This window comes from Lepidochelys kempii, chromosome 1 (assembly GCF_965140265.1).
Source record: "Lepidochelys kempii isolate rLepKem1 chromosome 1, rLepKem1.hap2, whole genome shotgun sequence".
In the NCBI taxonomy this organism is placed as follows: domain Eukaryota; kingdom Metazoa; phylum Chordata; order Testudines; family Cheloniidae; genus Lepidochelys; species Lepidochelys kempii.
The window spans coordinates 208,812,142-208,838,233 of NC_133256.1; the positions used below are offsets into that span (position 1 = coordinate 208,812,142).

At 46.6% G+C, this 26,092-nt stretch overlaps 1 protein-coding gene across 15 annotated transcripts in view; it reads right to left on the bottom strand.

Moving 5' to 3' along the window:
- The window catches only part of VAMP1 (vesicle associated membrane protein 1), a 127,751-nt gene that overhangs the window by 42,207 nt on the left and 59,452 nt on the right, over nt 1-26,092 (bottom strand). For 3 of the 15 annotated variants that reach the window (XR_012154851.1, XR_012154850.1, XR_012154852.1), the window contains exons 5-8: nt 15,825-15,896; nt 15,190-15,296; nt 11,072-11,253; nt 204-258 (exon numbers count right to left, since the gene is read on the bottom strand). The exons of 3 other annotated variants lie outside the window; for them this stretch is intronic. Coding sequence is in view for 5 of the 12 variants with exons in the window: in XM_073311060.1 (XP_073167161.1) it covers nt 20,376-20,917; nt 21,506-21,920 (957 nt within the window). In the remaining 7 variants the exon portion in view is untranslated. 9 more of the 15 variants (XR_012154857.1, XR_012154858.1, XM_073311060.1 and 6 more) reach the window with 6 other exon arrangements.

Consider the following 26,092-nt stretch of genomic DNA (forward strand, 5'->3'; position numbering starts at 1 on the left):
GCTGATGCAAAGTGGAATAGCACCATGAAAGTCAGTTTATACCAGCTGAGGATCTGGCCCATTTTACAATTAGTACCTGTCCCAATGGCGTTGGTATCATTTCAGCTCTGGTCTGCTTGCGTCAAGTCCAGAGAAAATTGCTCCGCTAGCTCTCTTTACATAGAGAGAGAGATTATGACATCAGTTTCACCCCCACTCCATACCTGTCATCTTGACTCTTCCTTTATTCTGTCTGTGAAAGCAGGTCCTGGAATCAGACTGGAGAGAAAGGGCAACATTTTTAATTTTGGCAGTTCAGGGTATGAATTAGAGAAGAGAACATCTTGACAGTGGTCCCTTTCCCTTCCCTTCATTTGATGCTGCAGGATGTTGTCCCTGTTAACTGGTGACCAGGCACTAGCTAGGATTTAATTAATCAGAAGAGATATGCTGAGCTGGTCTAACCTGGAAGCCTCTGATAAAAGCTTCACTGAAATCGTCTGAGCTAGATCCTGCCCTATTTATCTTAGTGAGCATAACATGGATTTTAAAGACAGATACCAAAGGGGTTGGCTAGGAGAAGCTGGGCACCTGTTGCTTTTGTAAAACAACTTGTCTGCTATAGAGGAGCTCAAATTGGAAGACTGAATCCAAACCTCTAATACTGAGGACATTTGGATCCAGATCTCATACTTGAATTTCATGGCCTGGCCCCATTTTAGTTGCCTGTTTTATTTCCAAAGAATAAAAGTCACATTCTACTCTGGGTCTTGACTGACAGACTATGTGTCAGTCCCAGTACCCTACACTGAAACTATGGCTTAGGTGAGACCTGGGAAGTATAAGGAATATATTTAAACGCATGAGACAAGCATGGACTTTTGGAACAATAAGTGTTAAGTGGGTTTCCTGAGGAATCCCTGGGGAGTGGTTAATATAAATTCCACTACACGAGTTATGCAAAAACCTAGTCCTTTCAAACTATGCCCTGAGGAGCGGGCCATCAATTGGTGATTGCCTGTTCTCGGAGACTGGAGATCAAAGGCCCAAGCTCTATACAGAAGCAGCTGAACCTTCCAGTTGGGATTCTGGTGCCTGATCTAAAAACTGACATGAACATGTAACCAAGGGGGCAAATCCAGCTGTGAGGTTTGCAAGACTGACCCCTATCAGAGCCCCCAACTGGAATTAGGGTGACCACTAATAAGTTATTTATATGCATGTAGGTACTTTTATTCTTTTGTATATGTTTTCCCTGTAATGCTTTTTACCTTAACAATAAATGTGCTTGCTTGGAAAGCGCTGTGTGGTGATTTGTAGCCGCTGGCCATGCAGGCTTTGGCTATGGTTCAGGCGCTACAGGGGCACAGCCATGGCGCTGCATCTGTGCCACTGTGGCATCCAGTATAGATATTTGCTACAACCATAGAAGAGGGTTTTTTCCGTTGCTGTAACAAACCCACCTTTCCGAGAGGTGTAAGCTAGAAGTGGTTAATATAAATTCAACTACCACAGTTATGCAAAATTCTGCCTTTTCAAGCTCCCCCCTGAGGAGAGAGCCGTCAACTGGTGATTACCTGTTCCCGGAGACTGGTGACCAAAGGCCCAACCTGTATAAAGAAACAGCTGAACTGTCCAAGTGGGGTTCTGGTGCCAGATCTAAAAATTGACATGAACTTGTAACCAAGGGGGCAAACCCAGCTATGGGGTTTGATAGACTGACCTTTACCTGCATCCCTCAGGAAGTTCCCTCCCACCCTTTCCAGGGCTCTTAGAAATCATTTTTGACCACATGAACATGTATCCACAAAAAGAAAAAGGAGTACTTGTGGCACCTTAGAGATTAACAAATTTATTTGAGCATAAGCTTTTGTGAGCTACAGCTCACTTCATCGGATGCATTCAGTGGAAAATACTGATCAGGTAAGGTGTGCTATTACCAGCAGGAGAGAGGGGCGGCAGGGGGACCTTTTGTAGTGATAATCAAAGTGGGCCATTTCCAGCAGTTGACAAGAAAGTCTGAGGAACAGCGGGGGACAGGGGGAATAAACATGGGGAAATAGTTTTACTTTGTGTAATGACACATCCACTCCCAGTCTTTATTCAAGCCTAAGTTAATTGTACCCAGTTTGCAAATTAATTCCAATTCAGCAGTCTTTCGTTGGAGTCTGTTTTTGAAGTTTTTTTATTGAAGAATTGCCACTTTTAGGTCTGTAATCGAGTGACCAAAGAGATTGAAGTGTTTTCCGACTGGTTTTTGAATGTTATAATTCTTGACGTCTGATTTGTCTCCATTTATTATGTTACGTAGAGACTGTCCATTTTGGCCAATGTACATGGAAGAGGGGCATTGCTGGCACATGATGGCATATATCACATTGGTAGATGTGCAGGTGAACGAGCCTCTGATAGGGTGGCTGATGTGATTAGGCCCTGAATAGATATGTGGACAGAGTTGGCAACGGGCTTTGTTGCAAGGATAGGTTCCTGGGTTAGTGGTTCTGTTGTGTGGTGTGTGGTTGCTGGTGAGTATTTGCTTCAGGTTGGGGGGCTGTCTGTAAGCAAGGACTGGCCTGTCTTCCAAGATCTGTAAGAGTGATGGGTCGTCCTTTAGGATAGGTTGTAGATCCTTGATGATGCTTTGGAGAGGTTTTAGTTGGGGGCTGAAGATGATGGCTAGTGGTGTTCTGTTATTTTCTTTGTTGGGTCTGTCCTGTAGTAGGTAACTTCTGGGTACTCTTCTGGCTCTGTCAATCTGTTTCTTCACTTCAGCAGGTGGGTATTGTAGTTGTAAGAATGCTTGATAGAGATCTTGTAGGTGTTTGTCTCTGTCTGAGGGGTTGGAGCAAATGCGGTTGTATCGTAGAGCTTGGCTGTAAACAATGGATCGTGTGGTGTGGTCTGGATGAAAGCTGGAGGCATGGAAATGGCCCACCTCGATTATCACTACAAAAGGTCCCCCCCCCCTCCCCCGCTCTCCTGCTGGTAATAGCTCACCTTACCTGATCACTCTCGTTACAGTATGTATGGTAACACCCATTGTTTCTGTGTATATAAATCTCCCCGCTGTATTTTCCACTGAATGCGTCCGATGAAGTGAGCTGTAGCTCATGAAAGCTTATGCTCAAATAAATTTGTTAGTCTCTAAGGTGCCAGAAGTACTCCTTTTCTTTTTGCGGATATAGACTAACACGGCTGCTACTCTGAAACCATGCTCATGTATGGGGCTGGTGTTCTTCTACTGCTTTTACTCCAGTCCCTTATACATTCTTACATACAACTTATCTGTAACTAGTCTCTGTAGAACCCTCCATTTGAATCCTTCAGGATCTCCTGGTCATGGTCCAGAGTGCCAGACAAATCTTGAATCAGCAGTCTGGTCTCATGCTTCTCCTCTGCACTGTCCTTGTGATCTCACTCATCAGCAATTATCCCCATGGCCTTGCTCCCTTGCATGGGCAATGGGTGAAGCTTTCACTCGGGGAGGCTAGCTCCCCGACTTGCCTCTTCTGCTCGTGGCCCTGCCCACACTCCACCCCACTCCGCCCAGACCCCTCCCCCTCCCCACTTGGATGGTTTCCACTGTGTGCCAGATTGTGTTTGTGAAGACTGGACATGCAGAAGGTACCTAATTAAAAGCACTAAATTTGGGAATAAATTATGCCAGTCACAGATTTTTTGATACCCTGATAACTGACATGCAGGCATCCTGCAAAATGGCCTTTTCAAGTCCCCCCCCCACCATCTCATTGATCCTGGGGAACATATAATGGCAAGCAGCAGTTAAAGCTAATTGAGAAATCTCTTTTCAGGGGGTAGCCATGTTAGTCTGTATCAGCCAAAAGAACCAAGGAGTCCTTGTGGCACTTTAGAGACTAACAGATCTCTGGCCTCCTTTCTTCACACAAGAAAACAAGGTGTCAGGCCTCACTCTCAGCTGGCAATTGCACCCTGACAGGAAGAAAATGGCTGGAATCAGACTGCAAAAGCTGCCACCTCATTTTCACTTCTTCACACAAACAAAGCTTGAGCTTCCTATGTTTGTTGTTTCAACAGCAGTAAGCACCACAGGCAATAAATAAGAGGAGTGGCTGCTGCAGCTAGACATTAATCCTGGCAGTAAAATAAAGGCTACTTTAACAACACTACTACCCCCTCACAGAACCAAGAAGGCAAAAAGTCCCATTGAGGCAACATGATGGTGCCACCTTTATGTACCAGACTCTATATCCCCAGAGATGAAGGAACCAAATCCCCAGGTAGCCCCATTCTCATGAGAAACTGGTCACCAGGCAGATGCAAGCCCCCATCCTCTAAAAACAGTTGAGTCTCTTATTCTATGTCTCCTCTCCACCACTGTGTCCCTCCCCCCTTCCTTCCACACCCCTTCCCCCTCTCCCCTGCTCCCCCGGGAGCAGCAGCTGAGCTGGGGGAACAAGTGGGGGGTGGGGGCGCAAGGAGGAAACCCATGGAGCAAGTAGGGGGGAGGCTGAGCAAAGGGGGGACTGGGGCCAAATGTGAGTGGGGAGAGGGGGGCGGAGGAGTGTAATTTTTTTGGATGGACATTTAATTTTTTTAACTTGAGAGAGAGAAAAATATATATTTTTAATATGTTCAATATATATATTTTAATATGTTCACCTTGTACATGAGGGAAAAATATTTTTCCATGAGGGAGAAACTTTTTTTTTTTTTTAGAATAAGAGAAAAAAATATTTTTCTTCACATGATGGGGAAATATTATGTAAAAGAAAAATTATGGAAGAAAAATTCTTTAACTATGGAAGATTTTTTTAACATGACAGAATTTTATTTTTAACATGATCAGGAAAACATTTTTAACACAAGGAGGAAATTTTTTAATACACCACAAAAAAATTTTGTTTTATCGGATGGAATTTTTTATATGATGGAAAAAATATATATTTTTAACATGCCAGAAAATATTTTTTCTTTTACATGACTAAATTATTCTTTTTTTGCACAATTTTTTGAAAAATAAAATTTGTTTTTAATGCAGAAAGTATTGTTTCAAAAAAATTTTGATTTGTTTTTCAGTTTTTATAAAGAATTTTTTTCTATTTTTTTTTCAAAAAATACTTTTGTCTTATGACTTCTAACAGAAATCAATTTTATATCTAAATATATATGTATTTATTTTTATTCCAAAAGTTATTTTTTTCAAACAGTTTTTCTATCTTTTGCAAAAAAAAGTATCAGTTATCTTTTTCTTTTTTAATTTTTGATTGTGTACACATTGAATTTTTTCAAAAAAATATTTGTCCTATTTTTTTAATGCAGAAATAGATTTCCTCTGGGACTATTTCCTAGGAACAGCTGATCTATAGGGCAAAAGGGGAACTTAGGGATCCCAGTTACTTGACAAACACCTCCAGTGAGTTAAACAATGGTCCTTCTCTGTGTATACCATAGAGTGCCTCGTCTATCAGCATCTTCATCAGAGGTGGGGATGCTCCTCCCTAAAAGAGTTTCTAGGCCTCACGGATGTTGGGGTGGATCCCAGTCACTCCCAAAAGGGGTAGGTTTTATCCCAGAGAAGAGTTTATGGTCCTCAACTCTCTCATAGGGTGACCAACTACTGCATTCTACCAATTGTCCTAGAGCAGTTATCAGACCTCATTAGTAGCAGTTGAGGGAGTAGATGTTAGTGTAATGATGGCTTTTATATCTTCTCGTTATGTCTTGCCTTCTGTTTCAACAAAGTATTCAATTTAGCTGTAAAGGCGGGTCCCAGCTAGTGTAGTCTCCTCCTTTGGGTAACTGCCAGCCAGAAACACATGCCAGAGGCCAATTTCACCCAGAGTACCAACTTCCTTGGGAATACATTGTGCATCAAAGTCATTAGCTACTCTCACAAATATAGACACTCTGTTTGTTGGGGGGGTCATCTCACCATCTGTAAATTATGGTATTCCTGACGATTTTCACGGTTCCCAACTCCAGATAGATAATAGCATCCTCAGTGTCTATGGGCACCTTAGCCAGTACAAGGGCTTGGTTGGGTTTACATAGAACAATTAGCTTACAATGCTCTTTTAAAGTCCAGTAGGGCTCAGACGAATAATCAGAACTTCAACCACATCAAAATTAGATATGAATGCTTTCTTGCTGCAGAAGTTGGGGTGGCAGAGGGAGTCCAGTGGTGCCTCCAAAATGAAATGCAATTCCCCTTTCCTTCCTGAGCTACTAGGGAGCAGGCAACACTCACCTGGTGTCCCAGGCACCTGCTATTGTCAACAGTAAAGGAGATCCTCAGTATCCCAATGTTAATGTTGGATAGGTGGGAATCCTGAAGCCACCTCACAGCATTATAAATAAATTAATCTTGGCGACTTTCCCTGGAGTATTGACTTTTGTATAGAATTAGTACCAGCCCAAACAATACATCAAAAAGCAATTCGTTTTACCTCAACAATTTCACAATGTTGTATTAAAATGAAACATGACGACCTCGGGCATCTTGGGTTGGATAAGACCTATGGGCATGTATGAGCCAGATTCTGCTGGCGATGGATGAAGATTGATGGGGAGCAGTATTGTAAGACCTGTGCCCAGTATACACAGTGGAAGATTCTACCCACAAGAGCTGCTCCACTGTTTCATCTTCACAGTGAAGGCCGTGTGGATTTAGTTGAAATGGATTTTCTCACAACTGAATCCAATAGCAGAAATACTTGTATTAGTTGTAACTGATCATTTCACAAGGTAGGCATAGGCTTTTCCACACTACAGACCAAACAGCCTGCTACTATTTCTAAAACTCCTTGAGAAAACTACTGTGTGCATTATGGGCAACCCAAGTGGATGCACAGGACTTCAAGAGCCGATTAATTCAGGAACTTGTAACTATGGTAGGTGTAAAAAAAAAACCATCAAAAATCTAGGACAATAGCCTATCATCCACTGGGAGATCCACAGCTTGAATATTTTAATTGGACCCTGCTTAATATGTTGGCAACCTTAAATCTCAAACAGAACTCTAGATGGAGCCAGCATGTTAGCCATCTTGTACATGCTTACAACTGTACGTGAAATGAGGCCACTGGGTATTCTCTGTATATCTTAATGTTTGGACTAGAAGACCTAACTGCAAAAACCTGTACCTAGGTCAGGGGGCAACATCTGCAACAACACTACCCCTGGCACCAGGTACCTTACCTCCCCTAACCCTAAGTCAAGGGGCCCTACCTGCCCCCAACCCTAACCCTCGAACAGCAGATCCTTCCTAAACCTACGTCAGGGGCCCTTTTTGCCATAACCCTCACCCTAGCACCAGATGCTCTACCTCTCCTAACCCCAACCTTATGTGATGGAGCTCTGCCTTCCCCAACTGTAACCCTAGTACAGAGGGCCCTTCTTAACCCAACCTTATCCCTAATTGAGGGGACCCTACCTGCCATAGCCCTAATCATAGTAATGGATTCACTACCTCCCCTAACCCTAAGTTAGGGGACCCTACCTGCCACAACCCTAGCCCTTGGTCAGGGGACTGTTGTCATGGATCCATAAGTCCGGTACTCTATGACAACTTTGGAACAGTCCCTGGGAGGACCTCTTCAGTGTGCCAGACCCCCTTAGGTCTCACTCTTTCACTAGCTAAGGCACTCAGCTTTACCACCTCCTTGGACCGAGACTCCAGCACTTCTGCTTCACATCCTGAGCTCCCTTCAGCAAGCCCACCTGAGATGAGCATCTGAGGGAGACCAGTACCCCCAAGGGGAGCAATACATGACACCCATGACACCCATGACACTTCTCAATCTGCAATGACTCTCAGCCAGTGTTGTAAAGCAGTAGGGTTTATTAGATGTCTGGAACGCAGCATAGAAAGTCCTTGGTTAGCATACAGACCAGAAAGTTACAGCATGGTCCATTCTGATCAGCCCAGAGCCCCTCTGATTAGCCCCCCACCTTGGCTTCCCCTCTGTCCCTCTATGCCCCTCTGTCCCAATTCCCAGGTGAGTCACACCTGGCCCCTCCTCAGTCTTTTGTTGTCTATCTGGTCAAACTCGGCTGGCTTCCTGCAGAGGGGTGTGCCATTCACGTCATCAGTTGCTAGGTACCAAATGCCCCAGTGATGTGTTTGCCATTGTCTTCATGGAACCTCCATTAACCTGGACCCCAAACCTGAGGCAACTAGGTGCCATTCACTCCTTTGTCATAGCCTGCCCAAGCATAAACAGCCTTTTCCAATCACCTAGCTAACCATGCAGCACATAGGGGAAACTGAGGCACCCACAGTATTCATAAAGTACTACAGAAAATTCCCACTACATCACATCACTTCCCCCATCACATCTCTTCCCCCTTGAGACTGAATTGAGAGGGGTCACTTTACCCAGTGACCTGGGGAAGTTCGAACCCACCAATGTTACTCATAGGTGCCACAGCATCTTTCCAAGTTCCTTGGTGGTTGTTCTATAAGGCACATCCATGATCCGTTTAGCACCCTACTAGTCTATGGCACTTACTGTTTCCACTACCCAGCTCAGAGCAGTTTCACATCCTCCAGGATTGGTCTGTTCAATGGCACTCGCAGGGTGCCCATGAAGAGCTCTCAGCCCTTTTGCCACCCCAAAACCTTTGGGTTTGAAACTGGGCTGGGGTCCTGTCACTTCCTTCTCCCCTCTATGTGCCCAGGGAGTGAGGAGCACAGTGACCGCACATTCCTCCATGTGTCAGCCATCTTAGCTGTAGCCTGGGGTGTCCTTACCCTTGGTTGGAACAGGGAGTGGTCCGGTGAGCATTGGTTTTTAACCCAGTCACATCTCTGGGGCTCTGGTATCCCAACACCTGGCAAGGAATGCAGGGTGCTCCTGCACATTGGCAGGCCCCCTCTGTAGTTTTGTCCTAACCCCAGTGCTGTGTACATGCAAGGAGCCTATCTCCCAGCCTGGGGACAATCTGTTGCCCTCAACCCCAGGACACAGTCACCTCCCAGCCCCTCTTCCTGGAGGGTCATGATTGGGGGTCTCGGTGAAGAAAACACACCATACCACTCTGACCAGGTGTGTCTGTTACAAGCAGCAACCTTCCAGCTGCTTCACCTTCCTCTGGGCCTCTCTCACCACTGGACAAGGCAAGCATATTTGGCAATCATCCTGCCCTGCCAGTGTCACTGTCTCCCAATGCTCAGCTGGGGTCAGCTACCACTGTGCTCAGCTCTGCCTTTGCTTTCCCAGTGAGGGTGTAGGCAGTGAGCGCTGCAAGTACTCCTTTTCTTTTTGCCTTTATGACAGTATCAAAGACAGTGTGAGTCATCTCCTGTGTGGAGATGGGCAGGGACCATCCCTCCATCCCATTCAGCTACAGGTGTCTCGTTACAGCCAGGTGTCCTGTGCTGTTACCAGCCTTGTTACTAGCCATGGGAAACCCCCCTCCTTCCTGCCAGCCTGCCTATTTGCATGTTCACTGACACCTGCATTCTCAGCCTGCTAGTTTCCTGGATTCAAATCCTTGGCTGTTACAGGCCCAGGGACTGGATCCTGTCTTAAAGTGACACATGCAGTGCAGTTGTAGCTATGTCCGTCCCAGGATATTAGACAGACAAGACGGGACCCTCACCAACATAAGTTGGTCCAATTAAAGATATCGCCTCACCCACCTTGTCTCTTTAACATGACACAGTTATTTCCCAAAAGGACATCAAAGCTAATGTCCTGGAGAACCCCAACTACCAGCCACCCTGCTCCCTCCTGTTTCTGCACGGATCTGAGACATAAGCGGGGCAAATGGCTTCAAATTTGGAACTTTCACCCAAGTTACACAGCCCTTCAGCATTTGATGGGGTTGTACCACACAAGACCTGACAAGGATTCTCTCTCTACCAGAAACTCTCCACCCCATGAATATCTTCCCATTAACCTTCCACTCCCCTGGGGATCAGACGTGTCTGAGTTCAACAGGACATGTATATCGATGCCTGGAGTTGGAACCCCTCTGGGCTAGATACCCACGGCTGGCCTGTGTCAGCTGACTCATGCTCATGAGGCTCAGGCTGTGGGGCTGTTTCATTGCTGTGTAGACTTCCGAACTTGGGGTGGAGCCCAGGCTCAAGAACCCTGCGGGGTGGGAGGGTGCCAGAGCTCAAGCTGCAGCTCGGTCTACACAGTAGTGCAACAGCCTCGCAGCCCAAGCCCCACAAGCTGGAGTTGGCAGGTGTGGGCCAGCCATGAGTTTTTCTTTGCTGTGTAGACATACCTTTCGTCACCAGCGCTGGTGTCCCTGAGCTATGTGACTGCTTTCCTCTGAAAGTTCAGTCATGTAGTTCACTCTAGAGCCTGAGTTACAGGCTGCCTTCCTGGTTGGACAGTGTATGACACAGCCTCTCTGTCCTAGACAAACCTTATTTCAGCAAGCCTTGGGCATTCTGCTCACTTACGTTCCGTCCATCTGCAGATATTACATCTCAGGTTTCTGAGTCCCATTGAACAGCTTTGGGTTTCCCTAAGTTCCACTTCTGGGATGCCACCATGGAGTGGGTCTCTTTCCCCAGCCCCATGCTTAGGCCAGTCCCCTTTGGGTCTCTTTTCATACCAGAGCCTGCTGTCCACAAATTCATCAGCCAACCAGCCTGCACTATGCAAATCCATGGGCTTCCTGTCCACTAACCACATTTTAAGGTCCTGAGGACAGATTTCATAAAGTTTCTCCGACCCAACCCGGTTACACAAATCCTCCAGGGTAGTGACCTTAGCTCCCTTACGCCATCTCTGGAAATATTCACCTATCACCATGGTGAGTTCCATATAGGTCACACCCCAAGTCTTGCACCCCCTGAAACCTTTTCCTATAAGCCTCAGGGATCAGCTTCAATGTAAGCAGTAAAGCCTTTTTGAATAACGCATAGTCTCTGCTATCAATTCCATTCATCTGGCTGTAAGCCTCTGACTTTGAGATCACATAAGGGGATGAGACAGAGGAGCTAGTCGACAAGGTCAACCTGGTTCAAATTGCAAGCTTTATCAAAGGCAGTGAGGTAAGCATCTATATTCCCCCTCCTTAAACTAGAGTAGCAATTTGGTATCTAGGTTCCTTGTGGAATTAGCATGCTGGGTCTTTCCCCACTTACCCCTTGGTGGGTCCTCTTGCCCCATAGCTTCTCCATCTCCAGTTCATGCTTTTTCTGCTTCTCCTGCTATTCTTCCATGTGTTTTTGCTGCTTTTCATAGTCCTCTAGCTCCTTCGCTCTCATCTCCAAGTCCCATTGCTTCAAATCTGTCGATTGGGAGCCAGGTCATGAAGACCCTCCTGCTGGATGGGGAACAGGATCTTGTGGATGCCCTGCTGCTGCCTCTGCTGCTCTTGAACCTTCTTGACTCCCCATTTGGGGTTAAAACCTGCTTCTTGGACTAAAAAGAAAAGGAGTACTTGTGGCACCTTAGAGACTAACCAATTTATTTGAGCATAAGCTTTCGTGAGCTACAGCTCACTTCATCGGATGCATCACGAAAGCTCACTATGTAGCTCACGAAAGCTTATGCTCAAATAAATTGGTTAGTCTCTAAGGTGCCACAAGTCCTCCTTTTCTTTTTGCGAATACAGACTAACACGGCTGTTACTCTGAAACCCTTCTTGGACTAGTCATCTCTGTCCAGCTGGCCAATCAGTTGCTCTTTGTTGAGCTTCTCAATGCTTAGTCCTTCTTCTCTGCACAGGCTTGCAATGTGCTTCATAGGAAATTGGTTATATGCCATGTTCTTGCTGCTTCCTTTAACTACCCTAGTTTTACCCTGCCAGTCACTTACTGCAAAATACTCATGGTACATTCAGTAGCCAACCATCCTCTTGGTGCATTCAGAAACCATCCTCAGCTGCCATGTGTCATGGATCCACAGGTCTGATGCTCTAGAACAGCTTAAGAACGGTTCTTGGGAGGATCCCTTCAGTGTGCCAGAGCCTATACGGTCACATTCGTTCACTAGGGTAAGCCATTTGGCTTCACCACCTCCTTGTACTGAACCTCTAAGCCACCAGCAACCCTGCTACACATCCTGAGCTCCCTTCAGCAAGTCCACCTGAGATGGGCACCTAAGGAAGCAATGCCCCCCCCCCCACCTTCACCATCTTCAGTGAGTCTTAGCCAGCGTTGTAAAAGCAGAAGGGCTTATTAAATGTCTGGAACACAGCATAGAAAGTCCTTGGTTAGCATAAAGAAAAGAAAGTTACAACATGGTCCATTCTGGTTAGTCCAGAACTCCAGGCAAGTGGTGTCCACCTTTGGCTCCCTCCTCTGTCCCTCTGTGCCCCTTTGTCCAAATTCCCAGGTGAGTGACACCGGCCCCTCCTCAGTCCTTTGTTCCCAGCTGGTCAAACTTGCCTGGCTTCCTGTGGCAGGATGGGCCATTCATGGTCATTAGTTGCTAGGTACCAAATGTCCCGGTGATTGGATTTGCCATTGTCTTCATGGACCCTCCATTGACCTGGGCCCGAAAGCCAAGGCAACAGGGTGCCATTCACACCTTTATCAAAGCCTGCCCAAGAGCAAACAGCCTTTCCCCACCATCTAGTTAACAATGCAGCACATAGGAGAAATTGAGGCATGCACAGTATTCATACAAAACATTACAGGGTTGCAGTTTGGGGGGGAATGTGGTTCCCTGCCCACCAAACTATGCCCCTACCACTTTTAAAAATGGATGGGGGCCAGAGCACCCCTGACCCTCCCAGTTCCAGGACCCCTGCCCAGAAACCAAACCCAAAGTCAGGGGCCCCTACCTGCCATAACCCTAAACCTAGCAAGGGTGTGTGACGGAATGAGAATTTTCTGTAAATATTTTGTATGAATATTGTGCGTGCCTCAGTTTCCCCATATGCTGCATTGTCACCTGGGGTGGAAAAAGGCTGTTAACTCTCTGCAAAGGCCTAGAGATACAGAAGTGAGCTGTCTTAGGTTTGGGGCCCAGGTCAATGGTGAGTCCCTGAAGACAATGGCAAATCCAATCACTGGGACATTTGGTACCTAGCAACTAACAATCATGAATGGCCCACCCCACCATAGGCAGCCAGGCGCATTTGACCAGCTAGACAAGAAAGGACTGAGGAGGGGCCAAGTGAAACTGCCCCGGGAAGTTGAACAAAGAGGACTCAGAGACCAAGTGAGAGTCAAGGGGGGACACACAGCTTGGCTGGGGCTGTGACTAACCAGAATGGACCATGCTGTCACTTTCTTTTCTCACTGCGCACCAAGGACTTTCTATGCTGTTTTCCAGATATCTGATAAACACGCATGTTATTACAATGTGGCTGAGTGCCATGGCAGATGCTGAATGTGGGGGCGCATTGCTTTCTTTGGGGGTATTAGTCTCCCTCAGGTGCCCATCTCAGGTGGACTTGCTGAAGGGAGCTCAGATTGTGAAGCAGGGGTGCCGAAGGCTCCAAGGTTCGGTCCAAGGAGGTGGTGAAGCTGAGTGAACGAGTGAGACCCTAACAGAGTGTGGCATGCTGAGGATATCCTCCCAGGGATGGTTGCAGAGCTGTTCCAGAGCACGGGACATGTGGATCCATGACAAAGAGTGGCTACCTCCCACAACCCTAACCCTAGCACCAGGTGCCCTACCTCCCCTAACCCTAATGTTAAATCATGGGGCCCTACCTCCCACAACCCCAAGCCTAGAACAGGGTGCCCTACATCCTCTCATCCTAACCCAAAGTCAGCAGGCCCTTCCTGCAACAACCTTAACCCTAACAAGGGGGCTCTAGGTGCCCCAAACCTAACTGTTAGTGGGACATATCTGCTACAAACCTAACACGAACAAGGGTGCTCCAACTCTCCTAACCTGAATCCTAAGAGGGCCCCACCTGCCCCAACCCTAAGCCTAGCATTGGTTGCCCTTTCTCCCCTAAACCTAACCCTAAATTAGGGTTCCATACCTGCTGCAACCCCAACCCTAGCAAAGGGAGCCCTACCCGCCCCAGTCCTAACCCTCAGCATCTAGTGTCCCATATCCAACTGTTGGGGATACGTCAGTTAGCTGAGGATAAGAGCTGTGTGACAGTGGGTGCAGAAACACCAGGTCACTGAGAACTAGAATGGGGAAAAGAGATGATAACTAAAAAGCACTTATGGTGCTGGGGAGGAAATCCCATCACTGTTTCTTTAAGGCCTGAGGCCAGGAGCCTTGCAGAGAGGGCATGGCAAGGTTCCCCTCACCCAACCAATTGGGAGGAGGTTTAAGGAAGGGGACCAGCATATATGTTGCCTCCTCCCTCATATCAGGGGCAGACACCCACCACAGCAGGAGAAGCTGCCTGCTGAACCCTCTGAGGACTAACTGGAGAAAAGGAGCCTGTCACCTTTGGGAGACTAATAAGAGGTTCTGTCACCAACTGCCCTGTAACTAGGGTTGCCAACCCTCCCACTTTTGCTGGGAGTCTCCTGGAATCACACTCTATCTTGTGGAGGCTACTTCAGCCAAACCGGGAGATTTTTGGCACTAACAGTCTGGCGCAGCAGCAGAGCTAAGGCAGGCTCCCTTACCTGCCTTGGCTCTGTGCCGCTCCCGGCAGCGGCCAGCACCAACCCTGCGGCCCCTGCAGAGGAGGGAGGGACAGAGGGTCTCCGCATGTTGCCCCCATCCTGAGCAACGACTCCACAGCTCCCATTGGCCGGGAACTGTGGCCAATGGGAGCTGCGGGGGTGGTGCCTGCAGTGAGTGGTGACCAGAGACCCCCTGGCTACCCCACCTAGGAGCTGCTGCCAGAGAGATATGCCAGTTGCTTTCGGGACCTGCCCAAGGTAAGTGCTGACCCCCTGATCACCTCCTGCACCCCAACCCCCTGCCCCAGCCTAAAGCCTGCTCCCAAACTCCCTCCCAGAGCCTGCACCCCAACCCCTTCCCATACCCAACCCCCAACCCAGAGCCCACTCCCCACACCCAAACTCCCTCCCAGAGCCCAATCCCACACCCCCTCCTTCACCCGAACCCCCTGCCCCAGCCTGGTGAAAGTGAGTGAAGGTGGCGGGACAGGAGTCTTTGGGTTTGCTCAATTAGACAGTTGGCAACCCTACCTGTAACTTTGGGAAGTCTTGGTGCTGGGCAGCTATAGTTCAGAGCCCTCATGCCAGCAGCCAGCCCACAAGTATAAGGTCTCACCTTAGTTCTCATCAGCTAAGTCGCTACTTGTGACACCAACAGCCCCTCCAGTTCCCAGTCTCCCCAAATCTGTCCTCCCTGAGTTCTTAATTACCAGACACTTGGACTGTTCCCATCAGGTGTGTCACCCCCAGTGCCATGAACCCAGGCACCCAGTATTCAGTTCACTTTGCCATTCACAGACTGCACACCGGAGACCTGCTTGGGATAAAAATTAAAAAGGTTCATATAATAAAAAAGGTTTATTTAATAGAAAACCCACAGATTCAAAGATGACATAGGAAGGGAAAGCAAATACCTATAAGTTACATAGAAAATAAACATAAAGACACAACCTCAGGCTTTACACCTCCATACTAGATAAAAATCCCTGTCTAACACAAGTTACCTATTGCCTTTGAACAGTTTCCCAGCGTACCACCTAGCCACATGGTTGGACCCAGCATTCATAGGCAGCTTCTTGCCCAGAGACTGTAACTTTGGGAAGTCTTGGTCCCTAAGTTTCTGGGTGAAAACCCCAGTTTCAAACCTCCTTTTAAAAAGGCTTTTTCCTCTCTCCCTCCCCCCACTTTCTCTGTTGCTGCATGGTGACCACTCATTATTCAGAGTGGGAGAAATTCCCTTTTGACTTGATGGCTCAATGTTTTCCAATTAACTCTACTGGCCCATCATTGTCTTTTCCTGGACTGCACAATGGATAGTTAACTGGAGCCAGTTTTGTGTACGTACTGGGCTTGGGAAATGTTCCTCTCTGCAGTACAGTGTAGTTGAAGTTGCAGTAAAGGTTATCAGCACAGTTTTCTGTATGCATAAAGACAAATTCATAACCACAGTTTATATAGGTAGCTCATAATGACCATCCAGTTTATAACATTACAATCTTTCATAAAAGACCTTACTCGATATACTTTTATAGTACAATAATACAGTATACAATCAGTTGGTTCAACTACTAATTTTGGGGGTTTAAACCTCAGGGTGCCTGGAGCCTGATTGTCACAGAGCCACCTGAAGAAGAAACTGGCTACGGTCCTACAATGCAATTCCAAGGAGGAGAGCTGGGGACTCCTGTTTTGATAGAGTGACCATTTGAAGGTACAGCCCAAGGGAGCTGGGTATCTCTTGAACAGGGGAAAGAAAACTGACCCGGATTCTTATGTGGACCCAGAGTGGGCAAGAACTGGGGCAACAAATGAAGTGAGTTACACTTTGTAGAAAGTCGTAATAATTCAGATACCACAAAGCTAGTTGAGGTAACTGAAAGAACCCGAGCATGATGATGAGTGGTTCTGTCAATTACCCCAGTTGCAGGACCATGAGGGGTGACAGGGTGGCATGCTGGAGGGCAGCATCCTATGACACAGGCTAGCCTGACATCAATTCTGGTCAAAATAATGGAAAAGTTGACATGGGATTAAGTTGGTAAAGAATGAAAGGATAGGAGTATAATTAATGTCTTTGGCTTTACTGGAAAAAAGGTCTTGTCTGACAAACCCAAATTCATTCTTTCATGAGATTACAAGTTTGATTGAGAAAGGAAACTGTGTAGATGTAACAGATTTAGACTTTTGTAAGGTGTTTTACTTAGTACTGCATGGCATTTTGATTAAAAAATTAGTACTATACAATATCAATAGAGCACACATTCAATGGATTAAGAACTAGCTGACAGATCTCAAAACGTAGTTGTCAATGGGGAATCGTCATTGAATTGGAACGCTTCTACTGGGGTTCCACAGGGATCAATATTAAGCTTGATGCTGTTCAATATTTTCATCAATGATCTGGAAGTAAATATAAATTCATCACTGATAAAATGCGTCGCTAAAAATTGCCAGAGTTGTAAATTATGATGAGGACAGGGCAGTCACGCAGAGCAACCTGGATCACTTGGTAAGATGGACCCATTCAAACAAAATGTGTTTTAATACAGCTAAATAAAAAGTTATATCTATAGGAAGAAAAAATGCAGGTCATACTTATGGACAGGGGGACTGTATCCTGGATTTTAGAAATCATAGGGGACAAACAATGGAACACGATCTCCCAATGTGATGCTGTAGCAAAAAGAACTAATGACATTCTTGGATGTACAAACAGGGGAGTAGTGTAATCACATAAGAGAAGTCTGGTAGACAATTTTCACAGACTAGAGATAAGACTCAGAAGTTATACCAAGGAACAATACAAGAGTTCTTATTACATTTACTTATGATCATCCATTCTTAATTCTTTAATACCTAACACATTTATCATGCTGCCAAAGGTGCACTTGTCTGTAAAGCACTTTTAAGAGTGTTTGAATGGATTGATCCAAAAGGCACATGTTTAGAATATCAAAAGCAATCTCTTAAAGTTATTGTTTACAATCTCGATTAGGCCAACTTGCTTGGACTGATAAGGGAGTTAAAATCTAAAATGTGGTTACTTGAAGTCTCACTAGAAAGCATAGACTTAGCAAGACAAGGGAGGTAAGATAAAGAGGGTGTACCTATAGAGACACTACACAAAGACGGCAAAGAGTCCTGTCGAGCCTTATAGACGTAGGGTATGTCTACACTACGAAATTAGGTCCAATTTATAGAAGTCGTTTTTTTAGAAATCGGTTTTATATATTCGAGTGTGTGTGTCCTCACAGAAAATGCTCTAAGTGCATTAAGTGCATTAACTCAGTGGAGTGCTTCCACAGTACCGAGGCTAGAGTTGACTTCCGGAACGTTGCACTGTGGGTGGCTATCCCACAGTTCCCGCAGTCTCCGCTCCCATTGGAATTCTGGGTTGAGATCCCAATGCCTGATGGGGCTAAAACATTGTCGCCGGTGGTTCTGGGTACATATCGTCAGGCCCCCGTTCCCTACCTCCCTCCTTGAAAGCAAGGGCAGACAATCGTTTCGCGCCTTTTTTCCTGAGTTACCTGTGCAGGTGCCATACCACAGCAAGCATGGAGCCCGCTCAGGTAACCATCACCGTATGTCTCCTGGGTGCTGGCAGACGTGGTACTGCATTGCTACACAGTAGCAGCAACCCATTGCCTTGTGGCAGCAGACGGTGCAATACGACTGGTAGCCGTCGTCGTCATGTCCGAGGTGCTCCTGGCCACGTCGGCCAGGAGTGCCTGGGCAGACATGGGCGCAGGGACTAAATTTGGAGTGACGTGACCAGGTCATTCTCTTTAGTCCTGCAGTCAGTCCTATTGAACCATCTTATGGTGAGCAGGCAGGTGATAAGGATTGCTAGCAGTCGTACTGTACCATCTTCTGCAGGGCAGGCAAGAGATGAGGATGGCATGCAGTCCTTCTGCACCGTCTGCTGCCAGCCAAAGATGTCAAAGATAGATGGAGTGGATCAAAACAAGAAATAGACCAGATGTGTTTTGTATTCATTTGCTTCCCCCCTCCCCCGTCTAGGGGACTCATTCCTCTAGGTCACACTGCAGTCACTCACAGAGAAGGTGCAGCGAGGTAAATCTAGCCATGTATCAATCAGAGGCCAGGCTAACCTCCTTGTTCCAATAAGAACAATAACTTAGGTGCACCATTTCTTACTGGAACCCTCCGTGAAGTCCTGCCTGAAATACTCCTTGATGTAAAGACACCCCCTTTGTTGATTTTTAGCTCCCTGAAGCCGACCCTGTAAGCCGTGTTGTCAGTCGCCCCTCCCTCCGTCAGAGCAACGGCAGACAATCGTTCCGCGCCTTTTTTCTGTGCGGACGCCATACCAAGGCAAGCATGGAGACCGCTCAGCTCATTTTGGCAATTAGGAGCACATTAAACACCACACGCATTATCCAGCAGTATATGCAGCACCAGAACCTGGCAGAGCGATACTGGGCGAGGAGGCGACATCAGCGCGGTCACATGAGTGATCAGGACATGGACACAGATTTCTCTGAAAGCATGGGCCCTGCCAATGCATGCATCATGGTGCTAATGGGGCAGGTTCATGCTGTGGAACGCTGATTCTGGGCTCGGGAAACAAGCACAGACTGGTGGGACTGCATAGTGTTGCAGGTCTGGGACGATTCCCAGTGGCTGCAAAACTTTCGCATGCGTAAGGGCACTTTCATGGAACTTTGTGACTTGCTTTCCCCTGCCCTGAAGCGCATGAATACCAAGATGAGAGCAGCCCTCACAGTTGAGAAGCGAGTGGCGATAGCCCTGTGGAAGCTTGCAACGCCAGACAGCTACCAGTCAGTTGGGAATCAATTTGGAGTGGGCAAATCTACTGTGGGGGCTGCTGTGATGCAAGTAGCCCACGCAATCACAGATCTGCTGATATCAAGGGTAGTGACCCTGGGAAATGTGCAGGTCATAGTGGATGGCTTTGCTGCAATGGGATTCCCTAACTGTGGTGGGGCCATAGACGGAACCCATATCCCTATCTTGGCACCGGAGCACCAAGCCGGCAAGTACATAAACCGCAAGGGGTACTTTTCAATAGTGCTGCAAGCTCCGGTGGGTCACAACGGACGTTTCACCAACATCAACGTGGGATGGCCGGGAAAGGTGCATGATGCTCGCATCTTCAGGAACTCTGGTCTGTTTCAAAAGCTGCAGGAAGGGATTTTATTCCCAGACCAGAAAATAACTGTTGGGGATGTTGAAATGCCTATATGTATCCTTGGGGACCCAGCCTACCCCTTAATGCCATGGCTCATGAAGCCGTACACAGGCAGCCTGGACAGTAGTCAGGAGCTGTTCAACTACAGGCTGAGCAAGTGCAGAATGGTGGTAGAATGTGCATTTGGACATTTAAAGGCGCGCTGGCGCAGTTTACTGACTCGCTTAGACCTCAGCGAAACCAATATTCCCACTGTTATTACTGCTTGCTGTGTGCTCCACAATATCTGTGAGAGTAAGGGGGAGACGTTTATGGCGGGGTGGGAGGTTGAGGCAAATCGCCTGGCTGCTGGTTACGTGCAGCCAGACACCAGGGCGGTTAGAAGAGCACAGGAGGGCGTGGTACGCATCAGAGAAGTTTTGAAAACCAGTTTCATGACTGGCCAGGCTACAGTGTGAAAGTTCTGTTTGTTTCTCCTTGATGAAACCCCCCGCCCCTTGGTTCACTCTACTTCCCTGTAAGCTAACCACCCGCCCCTCCTCCCTTCAATCACCACTTGCAGAGGCAATAAAGTCATTGTTGCTTCACATTCATGCATTCTTTATTCATTCCTCACACAAATAGGGGGATGACTACCAAGGTAGCCCAGGAGGGGTGGTGGAGGAGGGAAGGAAAATGCCACACAGCACTTTAAGCACAGCACTTTAAAAGTTTACAACTTTAAAATTTATTGAATGACAGCCTTCTTTTTTTTGGGCAATCCTCTGTGGTGGAGTGGCTGGTTGGCCGGAGGCCCCCCCACCGCGTTCTTGGGCGTCTGGGTGTGGAGGCTATGGAACTTGGGGAGGAGGGCGGTTGGTTACAGAGGGGCTGCAGTGGCAGTCTGTGCTCCAGCTGCCTTTGCTGCAGCTCAACCATACACTGGAGCATACTGGTTTGGTCCTGCAGCAGCCTCAGCATTGAATCCTGCCTCCTCTCATCACACTGCCGCCACATTTGAGCTTCAGCCCTCTCTTCAGCCCGCCACTTACTCTCTTCAGCCCGCCACTTACTCTCTTCAGCCCGCCACCTCTCCTCCCGGTCATTTTGTGCTTTCCTGCACTCTGACATTATTTGCCTCCACGCATTCGTCTGTGCTCTGTCAGTGTGGGAGGACAGCATGAGCTCGGAGAACATTTCATCACGAGTGCGTTTTTTTTTCTTTCTAAGCTTCACTAGCCTCTGGGAAGGAGAAGATCCTGTGATCATTGAAACACATGCAGCTGGTGGAGAAAAAAAAAGGGACAGCGGTATTTAAAAAGACACATTTTATAAAACAGTGGCTACACTCTTTCAGGGTAAACCTTGCTGTTAACATTACATACATAGCACATGTGCTTTCGTTACAAGGTCGCATTTTGCCTCCTCCCACCATGTGACTACCCCCTCAACCTTCCCCCCTCCCTGTGGCTGACAGCGGGGAACATTTCTGTTTAGCCACAGGCAAACAGCCCAGCAGGAATGGGCTCCTCTGAGTGTCCCCTGAAGAAAACCACTCTATTTCAACCAGGTGACCATGAATTAGATCTCACTCTCCTGAGGATAACATAGAGAGATAAAGAACGGATGTTGTTTGAATGCCAGCAAACATACACTGCAATGCTTTGTTCTACAATGATTCCCGAGTACGTGTTACTGGCCTGGAGTGGTAAAGTGTCCTACCATGAAGGACGCAATAAGGCTGCCCTCCCCAGAAACCTTTTGCAAAGGCTTTAGGACTACATCTAGGAGAACCGCAAATGCCAGGGCAAAGTAATCCTTTCACATGCTTGCTTTTAAACCATGTATAGTATTTTAAAAGGTACACTCACCAGAGGTCCTTTTTCCGCCTGCTGGGTCCAGGAGGCAGCCTTGGGTGGGTTCGGTGGGTACTGGCTCCAGGTCTAGGGTGAGAAACAGTTCCTGGCTGTCGGGAAAACCGGTTTCTCCGCTTGCTTGCTGTGAGCTATCTACAACCTCCTCCTCCTCCTCCTCCTCATCTTCTTCGTCCCCAAAACCTGCTTCCGTATTGCCTCCATCTCCATTGAAGGAGTCAAACAACACGGCTGGGGTAGTGGTGGCTGAACCCCCTAAAATGACATGCAGCTCATCATAGAATCGGCATGTTTGGGGCTCTGACCCAGAGCGGCTGTTCGCCTCTCCGGTTTTCTGGTAGGCTTGCCTCAGCTCCTTCAGTTTCACGCGGCACTGCTTCGGGTTCCTGTTATGGCCTCTGTCCTTCATGCCCTGGGAGATTTTGACAAAGGTTTTGGCATTTCAAAAACTGGAACGGTGTTCTGATAGCACGGATTCCTCTCCCCAAACAGTGATCAGATCCCGTACCTCCCGTTCGGTCCATGCTGGAGCTCACAGCTGCAGCAGCACAGGAGCTAGCAAACAGAGCTGTAAACAGGGGAGTTTGAGTGGGAGTTCTGTTGGAGGAGAAGGTATTTGTGTTTGTTTGGTTTTGTATTGGTAGTATTTGTATGTGTAGAGGCTTGTAGGGGCTTTGTGCTGGGAGAGAAGCTGAGCCCTGATTAGGGGGCGGGGCTTCACTGACTAGGGGTCCTATAAAGGTAGCAGCCAGTCAGGCAGCAGCACAGACAGCTGCAGTGGCACAGGAGCTAGCAAACAGAGCTGTAAACAGGGGAGTTTGAGTGGGAGTTTGAAAGCGGAGTTTGTCTTGTGGTGCTTGTGTGGGGTTTGGTTTTGCTGTGGGTGGTGGTGTTTTGGTGTGGTTTGTGTTTCCCAGATTAACAGGATTTAGGTGGGAAGGCTATGACAGATTCAGAGGTGGCAGTGGGAGTGACCCATGTAGCAGATGACACAATGAAGATGACTGGATGTGGAAGCTGTGGTATGTACATGATCCTGGAGGGGGCACCTGGTAAGAGTTTTGTCTGCATGAAATGCCGTCTGATAGAGCTGATGGAGGAAAAGATCAGAGGTTTGGAGATGCAGGTGGAAAGTCTGGTAGCGTTTAGGAAGGGGTTTGAGCAGATTATGGAGCAAAGACATGAGGTATCTGAAGGGAAAAGCTCAGACTTGCAGATGGAAGTAGGACTAGGGAATTCTGAGGGGAGACTGGGTGAGGAAAGTGGTCAGTGGAAGCATGTGACTAAAAGAACTAGGCAGAGGAAAAGACGGGCTAGTGAAGGAGAAATAGAGCTTCAGAATAGGTTTGCAGAGTTGGAAAATGAAGAAGGGGCTCAGCAGGTAGTCACTGAAGGTGACAGGGCAAGGAAGAAGAGAAGAGCGGTTAGTCCTATAGGAAAAGGGGAAGAGTTAATGGAGATTACACCTAATATGAGCCCCAGGAGGATACAGGATGGGTTAAAAAGGATTACAAGGGAGAATGGGAATGGAAAAAACTTGCAGCCAGAGGGAACAGGGGATAGACTGGAGAATAGCACCGTCACTAGGAAAAGGCAGGTCTATGTGATTGGGGACTCTTTACTGAGAAGAATAGATAGGCCTGTAACCAGAGCTGATCCAGAAAATAGGAGGGTGTGCTGTCTTCCAGGTGCTAAGATACGGGATGTAGACCTGAGGTTAAAAAGGATTCTAAAGGGAGCGGGAAAGAATCCCCTAATTATCCTTCATGTGGGAACAAATGATACGGCTAGATTCTCGCTGGAAAGTATTAAGGGAGACTATGCTAGGCTGGGGAGGATGCTTAAGGAAATTGAGGCTCAGGTGATCTTTAGTGGGATTCTGCCTGTTCCTAGAGAAGGGCAACAAAGGTGTGATAAGATTATGACTATCAATAGATGGCTTAGGCAGTGGTGCTATAAGGAGGGCTTTGGGATGTATGGCCATTGGGAGGCATTCATGGATAGAGGACAGTTCTCTCGGGATGGACTTCATCTGAGTAGGGAAGGAAATAGACTTCTAGGATGGAGGCTGGCACAACTGATTAAGAGAGCTTTAAACTAGGAATTTGGGGGAGATGGTTGGGAGATGTCCAGGTAATCTCCACGCCAGAATTTAGCATAGAGTGGAAAGAAAATGAAGTAAGAGTGGATACAGCTGTAGGTAGGAGGAAGGGCAGTGTAGATACAAGTCTAATAGGTTATACTGGTAGTAAAATAACAGTGCCTAATAGGGTACAGAATGTGAGTGAGGCCAAACAGCAAAAATTAAGATGTTTGTACACTAATGCAAGGAGCCTAGGTAACAAAATGGAGGAACTAGAGTTACTGGTGCAGGAAGTGAAACCAGATATTATAGGTATAACAGAGACCTGGTGGAATAGTAGTCATGACTGGGCTACAGGTATTGAAGGGTATGTGCTGTTTAGGAAAGACCGAAGTAAAGGTGGTGGAGTAGCACTGTATATCAATGATGAGATAGAATGTAAAGAAATAAGAAGCGATGAAATGGATATGACTGAGTCTGTCTGGGCAATAATTAAATTGGGGAAGAAAACTATTAGAGCCTCCCCTGGGATAGTGCTTGGGGTGTGCTATAGACCGCCGGGATCTAATTTGGATATGGATAGAGCCCTTTTTAATGTTTTTAATAAAGTAAATACTAATGGAAACTGTGTGATCATGGGAGACTTTAACTTCCCAGATATAGACTGGAGGACGAGTGCTAGTAATAATAGGGCTCAGATTTTCCTAGATGCGATAGCTGATGGATTCCTTCAACAAGTAGTTGCTGAACCGACTAGAGGGGATGCCATTTTAGATTTGGTCTTGGCGAGTAATGAGGATCTCATAGAGGAAATGGTTGTAGGGGATAATCTTGGCTCAAGTGATCATGAGCTAATTCAGTTCAAATTGAATGGAAGGATTAACAAAAATAAATCTGCAACTAGGGTTTTTGATTTCAAAAGGGCTGACTTTCAAAAATTAAGGAAATTAGTTAGGGAAGTGGATTGGACTGAAGAATTTATGGGTTTAAAGGTAGAGGAGGCCTGGGATTATTTTAAATTAAAGCTGCAGAAGCTATCGGAAGCCTGCATCCCAAGAAAGGGGAAAAAATTCATAGGCAGGAGTTGTAGACCAAGCTGGATGAGCAAGCATCTTAGAGAGGTAATTAAGAAAAAGCAGAAAGCATATAGGGAGTGGAAGAAGGGAGGGATCAGTAAGGAAAGCTACCTTATTGAGGTCAGAATATGTAGGGATAAAGTGAGACAGGCTAAAAGTCAAGTAGAGTTGGACCTTGCAAAGGGAATTAAAACCAATAGTAAAAGGTTCTATAGTCATATAAATAGGAAGAAAACAAAGAAAGAAGAAGTGGGACCGCTAAAAACTGAGGATGGAGTGGAGGTCAAGGATAATCTAGGCATGGCCCAATATCTAAACAAATACTTTGCCTCAGTCTTTAATAAGACTAAAGAGGATCTTAGGGATAATGGTAGCATGATAAATGGGAATGAGGATATGGAGGTAGACATCACCATATCTGAGGTAGAAGCGAAACTCAAGCAGCTTAATGGGACTAAATCGGGGGGCCCAGATAATCTTCATCCAAGAATATTAAAAGAATTGGCACAAGAAATTGCAAGCCCATTAGCAAAAAATTTTAATGAATCTGTAAACTCGGGTTGTACCGTATGATTGGAGAATTGCTAACATAGTTCCTATTTTTAAGAAAGGGAAAAGAAGTGATCCAAGTAATTATAGGCCTGTTAGTTTGACATCTGTAGTATGCAAGGTCTTGGAAAAAATTTTGAAGGAGAAGGTAGTTAAGGACATTGAAGTCAATGGTAAATGGGACAAAATACAACATGGTTTTACAAAAGGTAGATCGTGCCAAACCAACCTGATCTTCTTTGAGAGAGTAACAGATTTTTTAGATAAAGGAAACGCAGTGGATCTAATTTACTTAGATTTTAGTAAGGCGTTTGATACTGTGACACATGGGGAATTATTAGTTAAATTGGATAAGATGGGCATCAATAGGAAAATTGAAAGGTGGATAGGGAATTGGTTAAAGGGGAGACTACAACGGGTCCTACTGAAAGGTGAACTGTCAAGTTGGAGGGAGGTTACCAGTGGAGTTCCTCAAGGATCAGTTTTGGGACCAATCTTATTTAATCTTTTTATTACTGACCTGGGCACAAAAAGTGGGAGTGTGCTAATAAAGTTTGCAGATGATACAAAGCTGGGAGGTATTGCTAATTTAGAGAAGGACAGGGATACCCTACAGGAGGATCTGGATGACCTTGTAAACTGGAGTAATAGGAATAGGATGAAATTTAATAGTGAGAAGTGTAAGGTCATGCATTTAGGGATTAATAACAAGAATTTTAGTTATAAGCTAGGGACGCATCAACTAGAAGTAACGGAGGAGGAAAAGGACCTTGGAGTATTGGTTGATCATAGGATGACTATGAGCTGCCAATGTGATATGGCTGTGAAAAAAGCTAATGTCGTCTTGGGATGCATCAGGAGAGGTATTTCCAGTAG